This window comes from Silurus aristotelis (genome assembly GCF_946808225.1).
Source record: "Silurus aristotelis genome assembly, chromosome: 12".
Taxonomy (NCBI): Eukaryota; Metazoa; Chordata; class Actinopteri; order Siluriformes; family Siluridae; genus Silurus; species Silurus aristotelis.
In genome coordinates this window covers 20,288,449-20,302,646 of record NC_139585.1, presented here as the reverse complement: position 1 = coordinate 20,302,646, position 14,198 = coordinate 20,288,449, and the positions used below count along the sequence as shown (strand labels likewise).

Genomic DNA, 14,198 nt, shown 5'->3' with positions numbered 1-14,198 from the left:
TTTGTATAGACTAATGATTTGCCACAGCTCTTACCAGTGTTTGCTGTCATGTGAGTGAATAAAAAATAAATAAAATAAAATTTGGTATTTTAAACAGAATTGCTAAAACATTTTATGGTATGGTCTGGTCAGTGGGACATCCAATCGGCGAACAGAATAGATATGTTAACTCTTCGGTTATCATTTATTTGGTTTTAAACATGTTAAAATGATCCATTACTCTGCTGTCACAAAAGAGGGCATATTACCTTCTCAGTTGGTTTCAAAACTTTTTTTCACACACATTTTTTATTCTATATTAAGGCAAGTGCTTATGAATGCTGATTAGCATTACCCTAAATAAATCAGAAATCAAAACTACTGAAGAACTAAAGAACAATAGGTTTTATACTCATTATTGGCCGAATCCAGATGCAGACAGGAATTTGATTCATGACTACGTGGGATGTGGTGACAGGTTTTCCCCATTCACAATGCATCTGTGGTCATTGATTTGAAGTAAAGGTCAAATGTTGGAATGTCACACGAATCACAAAGGCAAAATTCCAAGCATTCCATAGCTCAGTGGAAATGGCTTTTGACTTGCATCCCGATCAGATTCTAAACATGTAGTGGTAATTTGGAAACTGGTCAGAATTGTCCAAGGATGTATTTCAGACACACAGAAAGACTACGATCTCTTTGAATTGCCTTATCGCATAACCACTGATATGCATTTTCTCTGAAATGATCCGCTGAAGCCTTTAATGTTCATATCATGCATTTTTTTTTTTTTTCATAGGAAGATAAATCTAAAATGAGATCTAACTACCTTATTAACTATTATTAACTATAATTACTATATTAACTATTTACTACATAGTTTGATAGTAAACTTTTGTTCAAAAAAAGTTTTGTTGTGATTTGAAGATTGATTTAACTGAATCTGATTCATTTGTCTCCTTTAATCACAGAAAAATCTCAACTCTTTACAAAGCAGTTTTCCCAGTAAGACATGATGACATGGCGTATCACAGGCCACAAGGACTTGCAGCAGGTTAAAATACCAATTATATGAGTATTTTAGTATACATGTCAAGAAAACTAGCTGTTGGCATAAAAGCACATCATATTTTCAATCCTCCTAGAGATTCTAATAGAGGATTTAAACCTAGCTGACCAGGAAGCCTCCATCTATCGGCAGGAACGCTCCATTAGTCATAGCGCTCTTGTCACAGAGCAGGAACAGTATGGCATGAACCACATCCTCCACTTCTGTAACCACAAAACAGATCATCGTATCATCAGATATTGTACTATGTAAATTAGATGGATAGCAGACTAAAATACATATGTATAACTGAAAAAAAAAACAGTATATGCCAATATAATATATTAAACTACCTATTACTGAGCCAGCGCTACACTTTATTCTCCAGCTTTTTTACCAAAATCCCTGTTTTATTAATTTCACCCACACCTATAACCCACCAGCAAATTTGCCCATTGGAATACGTGATATCATGGCTTTGGCCTTCACTGGGTCACTCCATCCTATTTTTGCCATGTCCGTCATCACCACAGTTGGGTTTACAGAATTCACTCTGATCTGCACAAAAATGAGTAATATTTATTACATAACCCTATAAATATTACATTTATTTCCACGATACAGTACTACATGCCATTATTATTTTTGCAATGTTTTATAGGAATATTATTTTATTTAGTTAACTGGGTTTATATATTATGTATTCTGGCAGTGCTGTCTGTTTTATTACAATATTTTACCAATATTATAGTAGACACCAATAAATAAATAAATAGATAAATATATAAAAATTTCTCATTTAAATCATAACGCCAAAAAAAGCATAAATTATTGTTTTTGATACAATATACAGATAAGAGCAATATATCATTCGCATCTGTAAAGGGTCTACTTTTATTTGTATACACTCATAATAACAAAATGCTGTGCTTTTGTAAAATAAATAATAAACGGACAGGGTACGCACTCTGTCGTCTCTCTTCACAGACACATAAATTACTCACCTTACATACGTAATAAATATATAAATAGAAAGCCTAAAATGTCTACTTTTAAATAGCCCAACTCTGATTATGTAATCTGTATTAACCTTTAATCGGTCCTTGGGGTCTATATGACCCCAATCGACTTTTCCTTGATTAAAAAAAAGGGTTCCCTTCATCTGAGTGGAATAATATTTTGTGAATTTTCCTACATAATCTATCTATACACACACAAAAAAACTGGGCTTGATTCGGTTGTTCTGAAGGTATGTAAAAAATTTTTTTACACTTCTGGTCTTCGGGGTCAATATGACCCCACATTGAAATGAATGGGAAAAAAACTCAATATTTTTTCTTCATTTGTAAAAAAAAAAAATCTATAAATCCAGCATAAATCAGAAATTTAGATCATCATTTAAGTGATTTTTTCATAAAAAATTAATATTTCATATGCAAGTTAATGGTGTAGTTGAGGAATTGTGTGGTAAATAAGTACAAAAGTACTTCATATCTCCCAAAACACAGCATTAATGAATAGATTAGAAGTAAACAAAAATATATATATATTATTTGTATAATTAAAAATGTATATTTTTTGTATAATCTCTCTATCAATTGTTGGGGTCATATAGACCCCAAAGACCAGATTTGTAAACAGGAAACGAAGACCTTATGAGGGTTAATGTTGGAAGAGGTAGTTTCTTTGGTATCACATCATAAACAGTCCGTGTGGAAACATAGCAAAAGTTCCATTTGGTGTCCTGATAATTTACGTAATTTAAAACCATAATTACTTTAAAACCTTTACAAGAATATTTTGTCCTCCTTCTTTGTGTTGAGTAGATTTGCATAAAGCATCTATATTTATTCATGGCTATGTTGATTAAAGTAGAGTATTAAAAAGTTGAATTATATTATAATCATAATTATATATACACACACACACACACACACACACACACACACACACACACACACACACACACACACACACTAATATAATAGGAAACTAATATATCATTTTAATATAATAGGAACTGCTACATTCATTAAACTATATACAAAGGTATTTCCTATTTTTTTCAGTGTAGTAACTATTTGGTCGTCTGTGGGTCTGGTAAAGAGGTAAGTGTGGTTTACCTGGTAGGGTGCCAGCTCCAGAGCCATCACTTTGGTCAGCATGTCGAGAGCTCCCTTGGTAGCACCTTCATTAGCAGTGAGAACATGACATTGTCAGATATTCAAATATCTTTAAAAAATTGCATGAAGTGATGCAAATTAAGTGACAGCAGTAAAAGCAAACATCATAAATTCCAAATGGACAGGTCGAGTCCTTGTTGATCATTTACGCTGCTGATTGGTCATCATTTTAATCTGTTATATATGTCACCTAGTGAAAATAATTTCATTTGAAGTTACTTATATTGTAGTGGGGAGCCCTCTTCTTTTAGGATGAGTTTCAGTGTTCGGATTCTGATATTAATGGCGTGCAAATTTGTTTATTAAACACGCCTATACAGTACCTCATAAACCATTAAAGGCTCCAATAAATAGAGCTATTAATAACTATAATCAAATGCATCCCACTCAATACACTACAAAAATCTTTATCAAGAACACAAAGAAATACAAAGTCCTTCTCTCATACAGCACACAATGTTCTTGTGCGTAACAAATTAAGCACTGTGTCTGAATGTAATTTGTGTGTGGGTTCTGGTTTCGCTGCATTAATGTTAAATTCATTTAAAATTCATCACCTACAGATGCATTTAATGTTTCAATGAGTCTATTTTTATGTTCTTTTTCTTCCGTAGACTGATTAAAAAGCAGTAGAATGTAGTAACATTTACCTACTTACCAACACAAGTTGTTATAATGCTTCTAACATTTGAGACAAATAAAAAGCCAAAATCAAAATGTGGTTTAAGGCAGGCATCTTTTTCTTTCATAAATATGTTTCATATATGGAAATCTATACTTTATAATAATTTCTACTTTAACCTGAGTGTCAAATCACAGTATATACACTGACAAGGCATAACTTTAGGGCTACTAATCAGGCTAACATTATGACCACCTGCCTAATATTGTGTTGGTTCCCCTTTTGCTGGCAAAACAGTCCTGACCTGTCAAGCATTATCAGCATTAACTACTTCAGCAATTTGAGCTACAGAAGCTCATCCGTTGTATCAAACAACACGGGCCAGCCTTTGATCCCCATGTGCATCATTGAGCCACCCATGACTCTGTCGCCGGTTCACCACTGTTCCTTTCTTGGACCACTTTTGATAGATACTGACCACTGCAGACCAGGAACAGCCCACAAGAGCTGCAGTTTTTGCTTTTTCCTTGTGCTTGTACATTTAAAGCACCACATATGAAACATATGGATTGTTGTGGAGGACATATTGCGTCATTTTTCCTCCTTTGCTTTACAGAAGTGGGACACAGACAACACACCAAATCCTGAATTCACCCTTAACAAACACTTCGAATAACAGTATAATTGTAATAAAAAATTATAGATCTTATCATTTTAAACAGCAGACCCCCAGCTTAATGTGAGTTAACTATGATTAGTATGTAAAAAAAAAAAAATAATAATAATAAAAAAGGACGATAACAGAATCTGTTATATTACACCACTTCTTCCTACACACAGGGACAAGCATAAATAATAAAAAAAAGACAGAGAAATTGGCAAAAATATTGTTAGAAAAACAGACAAAGAAAGAAAGAAAGAAAGAAAGAAAGAAAGAAAGAAAGAAAGAAAGAAAGAAAGAAAGAAAGAAAGAATGGGATAGACAAAGAGCAAAAGCATTTTTCTCCAGATTCATGTGAGAAAGCTATCCTTAGTTTGCAAAAATGTTTGAGTGGAAATTTATATAAAAGCTTAACGCACATAATTAAAGAGATTCTTTCTACTCACAGTACACAGCATGGTCTTTAAAGGCCCGATGTGAAGCTTGGCTGGAGACGTTCACGATGGAGCCACCACTTCCTCTGTCTTTCATTCCTTTGGCCACAATCTATATTTAAAGTCACCGTTTACAGTCAACATGTGCCATTATAATGAGTAAGCACTGGTTTTGTTCTGTTTTTTCTTTCTCCTTACTTGTGCAACATGCAGGGCTGCTTTCACATTGACGTTGAAAGACCTGCAATTACAGTTAAAAGCTGGCAAGCTGAAATGTGCAATTATAGAATACATATTTATCTGAAAATATGGAAATCTCTTTACATATCAAAGCTGTCCTGCGTGACCTCGAGGAATGACTGAAGCACGGCACAGCCTGCATTGTTCACTAGCAGGTCAACAGGACCTACATCCTTTAGTGCACGTTCTGTAGCAGCCCAATCAGCCAAATCCACACACACGGGTTTAATAGCAGGACACTGCACAAAATAAATAAATACATTTATGCATAAATTAATATACTTTTCACATATGGGAATGAGGTGAAGATGAAGGTATTAGAAATATAAATGTTTGATTTTAATTACAACTAGTACTGTTTAAGAATAAATATAATTCAGTAGGATATGAGAACATGTGAAGTCATGAGAGGATGTTTCCTGAGATCCTCTGGAAGTCAAGCTGAATAAAGAGCAGGCAGAAAGAATGCTAGAAAAAAGAAACTAACAAAGAAAAAAGACAAAATAGGGAAAACCTGAGAGAAAATATGCCGCAAGAAAGAAAACAGACAGAAATTCAAAATGCTGTGTGAAAGAAAGAACACAGACATAGAGAAAAAACAGAGAAAAATGCTACAAGAAAGAATTAAAGAAACAGATAAAAAACAGACAGAAAAAAAAGGTTGAAAGGAAGAAAGAAAGACTGCAGGAGGAGGGGGCAGTGCGGGTCTTATTGGGATGATTGTGGTGTTATTGGGATTATTGTGGTTTTTCTCGATTGCTAGCAGATTTTTATTTCACCTCGTGCACGAGCGTGTCCAGGTCGGTCTGTGTGCGCGTGACAGCTATGACTTCCGCTCCAGCGCGCGCTAAAGCCAAAGCTGTGGCCCGTCCGATGCCTGTAGGTGTTACAGAGTCAGTTAGCGGCCATTACAGCGCTCCGTTTGTACACAGCGCTGTTAAATAAGCAGCTTTATGGCACTCGTCGTCGGTGCATTAACGAGAAAAGGACAACAAATAAAAGTACCTTTTCCGGCTCCAGTCACGAGCGCGCGCTTGCCAGTGAACGTGATCTCCATGGCTACAATTTGCACGAAATTCAGCGCGTTGCAAAATTGCTTCTTTTTACTGAAAGAAAAGATGCAGGATACAGAGGGAAAGACAATAGCGGTTTACAGTGGTCTTTTCTTTCGCCTAAAAGGTTCAAAGTAATAACAGCATTACCGTCCTCCTTCTTCACCTCCTCCTGGTGGCTCCCAGTGAAATGCGGAGAGCTGCAGGGGCTGGGAGACACTGTACAGGAGGAACAGGCCAAAGGTTTCTCCAAGGTCAAAGTGTGTCTTTACTGTGAACCAAATCACTAGAATTCACCAGCAGACAGCAGGATAACTGTTCAGTCCATTTTTAATATGAACCTTAATAATGACTTTTTTTTTTTTTGACAGACATTCCTGCACTTTGGACTTATTTGGAAAATATAATCTGCACTGCCTCACTTTTATACAGGTAATCGCCGACTTACAACATATGCGACTTACGACCACTCGACTTTACGACCACAATAGCTAGCCAATAGCTATAATAGCACAATAGCACAATAACTTTTTTTTTTTTTTTTTACCAGCTTCCGGCATAATTTTACAGTACTGTACATATAGCCTACTCTACTTATGACTGCCTGTATCCCCTGCACAAGTTGTATAGTTCATCTCAAAATCTTTTTTTAATACTGAATTTTACTACATTTGATCTTTGTGGTAGGTACACATCTTTTTCATAGCATCTAAAGCTAATTTTGTTGGTGCTTATGCAAGAAAAAAATTATCTAGACACCATGGCCATAAGAATATAGATTAATGACCATCAAATTCATGTGTGGTTCTTCCCCCAAATATCATAATTTTGGGAGAACACAAAACAATGCTGAAGAATTACTGGAACTTCCCTGCCCATGTGCACAAAGCGATCTTCACAGCCACATCCAGAAGACAGGACACGATTATAAACAGCAAACCAGGAGTGAATCAGGAATGGTCAGGTGTCTGCAAACTTTCAACCATATTGTGTATATTAACAGACTCTAATAAAAAAAACTTCAGCTGCAATAAACAGACATGTAAAAAAAAGAAAAACATGGTTTATTTGCAAAAGGAAAGAAAAACAGGATAAAGAGACAAATAGCAACAGTATTTGGCAGCAGCTTTGCATCGTTTAATCCCCTTCTGTTCACTCAACAGAACATTTGTGTTATTTCTATCTAGGAAAGTAATACCTTAGTTTGTTTTTTGGCAAGTTCATTCATGACAAACACTGACCTGCAGTGAAAAGCCATGCATGTGCATTCATGAGCATAGACATTATAATGTAATTAAAAAAGTAATAAAAATAAAAATTGGCAGCTTTATGAAATGTCTTAGTGTTTAAGGCATACTTATAGTGCACAGTAGAATTGGGAATATATCTATAAAAAATGTTTTTTCATTAGTCACTTCTGCAAGAATCCATACTTTCCTCGACTTAACTCAGCAAGCAAGGGCCTTCGATTCATTCCTTCATGTCATCTTCACTATAAAATGCACTTATCCTTAAGCCTTAAAATTCCATGCTTCCTGGACTGAATTTGCTGCAACACAGCGAAACCTTATTCAACCCAACAGTACGACCTCACAACTTCTATTTATGTTCAGGAGTACGTCTGGAGGTGAAACCTGACTCAGACTAAACCTGATATTTGCTAATGCATTGCCTGCTTACTAGAGCACAGCTCAGTTTAGCATTTTAAGCCTTTTACTTTTGAAATCAGACTTTGGGATATTGAAAAAATTATCCTGATAAAAAAAAAAATAAAGATATTTCGTGACTGCTATACAAAAAGCAGCAGTGCTAACTGTCAGGATAATCAGCTTGCTAGTCTGATTTATAAATGCATGCGTGTGAAGTATTGTGAGAGTTGCTTTGTCTTGTCAGAAGAACGTGTTGCGGTCAGCGATGACTTCTGCGGAGACACCATTCCGTCTCAGGATAAAGCAAGCAGTGAAGAGTCTTAAACCTAAATAGAGGGGAAAATTATTCATAACAAATCCAGAACTCAAGGCAGCCTGTTGTATATCCATGCAAAATAAACAATGCTAAGAGTCGAATTGTTTCATGGTAATGGGAATGTGCTTGTGTGATGGCAGCACAATAGTTACAGTATTGTGATATATTGTTACCATTGATTGTAACTATAAAGAACAAATGTTTCCCAATAAACATACCGTGACGGGTCCTCCATCAAGGAGAATGCCCCGGCAACAGGGATCACGTTCCTCCTGTTCGCAAAACCACCATAGCTGAGTGTAACCTACAGCAGTGAACAAACAGTGTGTGAAAAGGGTGGTGGGGGGAGTTGTAGGTTAACACACTATATGTAAAATAGTATAAATGTTTAATGTAATATGAAGCGTCATTAAGTGCAAGTGTTAAATAAGTGTCATATAAACATATGTTAAATAATACATTCTGCTGTGTCATTCTAATACCGGTGAGTCTAATCATCATTTCATCCATTCGGGGAAGCCTTTTTATTAAGTATTGGAACTCATTTCAACACAAATCCATTCCCCCTGGAGATAAGCTGTAATGTGAAAAGGATTCGAGGCACAGACCTGACTAAGAATGTCCATAGAAGGCATCCTCTGCAAGTTCTCCAGGTGTGAGTGGAAGAGGTTGGTGTGTATCAGAGGAACCTCCAGCAGCGCCTCAATGATGTAACCGATCGTGCAGTCGTCCGGGAGACGGATCTTCTCTGCCGTAGTGATGAAGTTCCCCAAACTGGGAAACACGGAGCAGCATTGGTATGCGATAATGCTAATCGTATTTCCATGCTCACTGGGAACTTAATATAAACACCTGCTTATTCATGTTGTTAAACAGTGGGCACCGGGTCAAAGAATTTGGACAGCAGAAATTAGAAACAGACCAAGTGTGTCCAGTTTGGATGAGCCTGTTTCCTCAATGTTAGATTAATGTTCAGGGGTGTATAAATAAATCCTGTCAGATTGAACCAGTCGAGTTCTCTGACCTCTCTAATCAACAAGGTGTCGATCTGCCTGCAGAACTGACGCTCACTGGGTGCTTTTGGTTTTGTGTACACTAATTTTGCATGAAAATACCGGTTTTCCGGAATACTCAATTAAGATCATCCGGCACCAACAACTGTGCCTGGGGTAAAGTCACAGACCACTTGTTTTACATCTGCATTATTGTATGCATTGTGCTTTACAATGAATGAGCAGGTGTTTCTAATAAAGTGTTCTGTAAGTTGATATGCATATGCACAAAAACGTTTATTTAAAGAGGTTGGATTCAATGTGGAGCAATGTTAATTCACACACTACACTCTTGAATACCTTGCCCATGGACTCATCTTGAGTGCCAGGCCTCGACTGATGCAAAAGCCAGCACCTCCAGTAGCAAACCAGAACTTGACAGAAGTCTAGGAAAAAGAAATGATCTACATGGTTAAGAGATCATCCTGACAACTCTCACTAATACCACGTGGTGTCGGCTTTAGATAAAAAAACAAAAAAGCTGTACTACTATACTAGTAAATATACAAAAAAATACTCTAGCAAGCCCCTAAACTATGGCCACTATACCACAAGCACCAATTAAAAAAAGAATAATCTGTTTACTCATGAATTACTTGAAATTTAATTGTTGTGTGTTATGTAAATGATATCAATATAACAATACAGTAATCCCTCGCCACATCGTGGCTCAGCTTTCGTAGTCTCACTGTAATGCGGGTTTTTACATAGAACATTACATTTTTTCTTTGCTGTATCGTAGGATTTCGCAGTATATAGGTAGTATTGTTAAAAGTTATTCAAATGATTTTTGCAGTAAAATAAGCGTTTTCTAGCCTAAACATTTTTAAGAATATTGAAACTGTTTAAGAGCAGAGGAAGGGTTTATAAAGCCTTAAGATGTACTGTACTGTATACGTTTTAGGATTTTAGGCGAGAAATTACTGTATATAACAAATATACATTTTTCTTTATTAATTTTTTCCCCCTAATGTTTTAACCTCTTTTTACACAATTAAATTAGTACTAGAGGTGGAATTCAGTGATTATTCCTTTTACAAGAACAACAGATCTTTTTTTTTTTTTACATCTTTTTCTAAACTATACCTATTCACATTCATTGTTCCATTCTCCTGCGAAATCAGACCTTTTTGAGGAGAGAATTTTCTGTTGGTTCTTCATATACAGTATCTCACAAAAGTGAGTACACCCCCAAATTTCAGCAACCATTTAAGTAGATCTTCTCAAGGGACAATACAATAGAAATGAAACTTAAGATATATTTTAGAGTAGTCAATGTGCAGGTTGTATACAAGCATAGATTAACTGTCCTCTGAAAATAACAAATCGCCACTATTGTCTAAGTAATGCAACAAAAGTGAGTACACCCTGAGCATGTCAAAACTGTGTCCAAAGTGTCAATATTTTGTGTGAGCACCATTATGTAGCACTGCCTTAATCCTCCTGGGCATGACATTCACCAGTGCTGCACAGGTTGTTGCTGAGATCCTCTTTGACCCCTCCATAATATTACATGATGACTGGATGTTAGGCGCTTCTCCAATTTCTGCTTGAGGATGCCCCACAGGTGCTCAATAGGGTTCAGGTCTGGACACATTCTTGGCCACTCAATCACCTTCACTTCAATACTGCAGTTCGGCCCAGTTTCTGAAGGGAGGGCACCGTATCTCGCTTCAGAATGTCATAGTAAATGTTGGAATCCATTTTTCCTCAATGAACCGCAGCTCCGCATTCCCAGATTATGATGCTACCACCACCATGCTTGATTGTAGGCAAGACAATTTTCAAGGTACTCCTAACCAGGGTGTCACCACACATGCTGGACACCATCGTATCACAGGTCCAAGGTCCTTCTTGGACGATGGCCCTGCAAACTGACTTGTTGTAATGTGCGGCATATGGTCTGAGCACTGACAAGCAGAACTTCCACTTCTGCAACCTCTAAAGCGATGCTGGCAGCACTCATGCTTCTGTAAATGTACAGTAACTCAGTTTCAGGACATTACCGATCTTCTTATAGCCTTGGCCATCTTTGTGGAGAGCAACAATTCTAATTCTCGAATCCTCAGAATCTCTTTGCCATGAGGTGCCATGTTGAAAATCCAGGTCAGTATGAGAGATTGTACTCAAAAGCACAAAATTTTAACTGCTCTAATACAAGATACACACATTTATAAGTGTCCTTTTATCACTTAGGGTGTACTCACTTTTGTTGCACGTTATTGAGACAATAATGGCTGTATGTTGAGTTAATTTCAGAGTACAGTAAATCTGTACTGGTATACAAGCTGCACACTGACCAAAATATATCCAAGTTGATTTCTATCGTATTGTCCCTTAAGAAAAAGATAATAAAATGGTTGCTGAAATGTGAGGGGTGGACTCACTTTTGTGAGATACTGTAGATATAACAATATTTATGCATTAATATTTACTGAAGTAACAGTAAAAGTCTCTTAAAATGAAAATACTCTGAAAAAGCATAGATACTTGAACAGTGCACTGGTTTCATGAGCTTCTATGAGTTGTTAACTGCTCACCGATCCATCACTCCTGACCCTCTCAGGAGCCTCTATAGGGTGATCGAGACTGGGCCGGCCCAAGTACACATCCTGCGTGTGGGAATAGGATGAGAGCAGCTGCAGCAGACTTGGAAGGATCACATAATTATCGTCATCCACATGACAGAACCATCTAGTTTGATGCAGAGAAAATGGGAAGACGTCAATGACACTGAAATGATTGCAAGTGAAATGGATGTGTTTAATCTATTTAGTAATTGGATACTTTAAACAGTGTACGTGCTCAGCAATATTCTATTGTCTAAAAGATTTTCCTCTTTTTTCTCCCCCTACTACTTTCTTTAACGTACCTTTACATTGTTTTTATTTTAAAGTATTATTACATGCCTCATTAAATAGATCGATGGATGGATGGATGGATGGATGGAAGAAAGAAAGAAAGAAAGAAAGAAAGAAAGAAAGAAAGAAAGAAAGAAAGAAAGAAAGAAAGAAAGAAAGAAAGAAAGAAAGAAAGAAAGAAAGAAAGAAAGAAATCTCTCTCTCTCTCTCTCTGATCCAAGAAAGAGACGACTCGACGCACACCGCAAGAACAAACCTTTTCTGTGACTCAATGAACTTGTCGTACTCCACAGACATCTTGCAGCACAGCGCTTGGCGTGTGTGTGCCGCTGAGCAGTTGGTGTTGATGATGTTGCCCCCTTGAATAGAGGAACCAATAAAGGAAGGAAACACATAAGAAATGAACAACATGTTTTTGGTTAAAAGAAGGTGCTGTGTGCTCGTTATGTGTAGCACATTACCTGCTTTCTGCTTTAGCTCCTTATCGTCACCATCAGTGAAGATAAATGTCTGGAAGAGACGGAGAGAGTGTGTTGATGCACATTGGCTAAGGAATTATAACTACCAGATGTTCTTCTCAGTCATCTTTGATCTGAACTCTATGGTGTTTCTAGCATTTCCAATGCCATTTACCTGTAGCACAGTGTGAGCCAAGGGTAATCAACAACCACTCGGGGGGGGGGGGGGGGGGGGGGGACATTACCGGCTTGGACCAGTCACAATTGTAGTTACTTAAGTAGTAAAGTCAAATAAAATTATTTATTTATATTTGCATAGACATTTCTGTAGCAGTGACACCAAATGCATGGGCCAAGTGCATTATTGCTTCTGTTAGAAATCGCTCAGACTAGTATAGTTATACTCAAATATACACTGCACGACTCGGCAGCTCCTCCCCTAACGTGAAGTCTTTGAAAAGACGGGTGCAGGCTGATCATTGTGTTTTAAAACTTGAAAGGGTGATCTTACCATTTCCGACATCTAAGAGAGTTTAAATCCGATGCAGCACATTTCAAACCAATAACAACAACAACTGATTTACTTATGCTGTGGTTTCCATCCATTGAATACCCTAATCATTGCCCTTTATTTTGCTAATATTCCAAAAGCTGACTGTTGGCAGAGAACATAAAATGAAAGAATTGTTGTTTTATATTTTAAAACTACATTTATGACATTTGGCCTCATCCAGAGTGACTTCTTGTGCTGGTTTATTAGCACACAGAATACCTTTAGTCTAAAGCTCAGAGAAGTACAAACTCAGAAAATCTTACAGATACATCTTTAGATGTTGTTTCAAGACTGCAAGGGACTCAGCTGTTTATATAATCAAGTGGAAGGTAATTCCCACACCTTGGGGCCAGAACAGAAAAGAGTCTAAAAGCATGTCTTCTTTGAATCCTGAGATATGGAAAGTGGTTTTGTATGAGTGCATTAATAAACACCTGGTTTCTCTTTGCTGCCTGAACTACTGAGAAATCACAACGAAGAATTCAACAGCACTGTGACTGTGGTCTAACGTTGCCATCTAAAAAGTGTGCACTGGATTTTGGAAGATTTTGTGCTCATATCCTAAATCCATTTCAGCATTCTGCAGTAATCATAAAAGGTCTCTTTATAAACAGAGCTCTTGACACATTTTACAAAAAAAAAAAAAAAAAGTCCTGTATTCACTTGGCTGGTTTTATTACACCTCATGGCCAAATAAACTGCCTGAACAAAAGCCTCTTTCAGAGTGTTACGTTTTGCAACTTTTACACACATGTACTTTCATTTCCAGGAAATTAATTCGATCATTGTGCACTTCTTACCATCTTAGTGAGAGCTGCTTTAGATGAAACTGGAGGCGAAAGGTTTTTTCAACACAACGTTGTTAAACTTTGTACAGCAGAAATATTATTCTGACTGGTTAAAGCTGTGAAAAGATCCTTTGTGTTTGTCAGTCCAATGCGATTTAACTGAAAGTTCTTTTATGAGGCTGATTGTGAAACAGTTCTCTCCGAGTATTGTTGTTACTCAACATTGAACACTTACGTAAATGTTTGTGTGCAGCCAAGGTGGAATTTTCAGTTTCTTTTCACCCAACCAGTTTGCTAAC

At 36.9% G+C, this 14,198-nt stretch overlaps 2 protein-coding genes across 4 annotated transcripts in view; both read right to left on the bottom strand.

The window, feature by feature from the left end:
* Nucleotides 1–933: 933 nt before the first annotated feature.
* dcxr (dicarbonyl/L-xylulose reductase) lies at nt 934–8,197 on the bottom strand. 3 transcript variants are annotated; one of them, XM_083555765.1, is made up of 10 exons: nt 6,827–8,197; nt 6,373–6,643; nt 6,176–6,276; nt 5,950–6,047; nt 5,255–5,409; nt 5,129–5,171; nt 4,943–5,042; nt 3,154–3,218; nt 1,471–1,588; nt 934–1,254 (listed from the first exon to the last, which is right to left on the bottom strand). In XM_083555765.1, the coding sequence occupies exons 3-10, from the start codon at nt 6,225–6,227 to the stop codon at nt 1,151–1,153; spliced, it is 735 nt and encodes a 244-aa protein (XP_083411891.1). In that variant the 5' UTR covers nt 6,228–6,276; nt 6,373–6,643; nt 6,827–8,197; the 3' UTR covers nt 934–1,150. The 3 variants fall into 3 exon arrangements, with proteins under 3 accessions (XP_083411891.1, XP_083411892.1, XP_083411893.1); XM_083555766.1 differs by having other exon boundaries at nt 6,824–7,057; XM_083555767.1 differs by lacking the exon at nt 6,827–8,197 and having other exon boundaries at nt 6,176–6,269; nt 6,365–6,635.
* The window catches only part of rfng (RFNG O-fucosylpeptide 3-beta-N-acetylglucosaminyltransferase), a 9,973-nt gene continuing 3,042 nt past the window's right edge, over nt 7,268–14,198 (bottom strand). The window contains exons 3-9 of the mRNA XM_083555748.1: nt 12,562–12,610; nt 12,357–12,459; nt 11,780–11,933; nt 9,540–9,625; nt 8,796–8,961; nt 8,406–8,491; nt 7,268–8,197 (exon numbers count right to left, since the gene is read on the bottom strand). Of these exons, the coding sequence (XP_083411874.1) occupies nt 8,131–8,197; nt 8,406–8,491; nt 8,796–8,961; nt 9,540–9,625; nt 11,780–11,933; nt 12,357–12,459; nt 12,562–12,610 (711 nt within the window). The 3' untranslated portion in view covers nt 7,268–8,130. The remainder of the gene's footprint in view (nt 8,198–8,405; nt 8,492–8,795; nt 8,962–9,539; nt 9,626–11,779; nt 11,934–12,356; nt 12,460–12,561; nt 12,611–14,198) is intronic.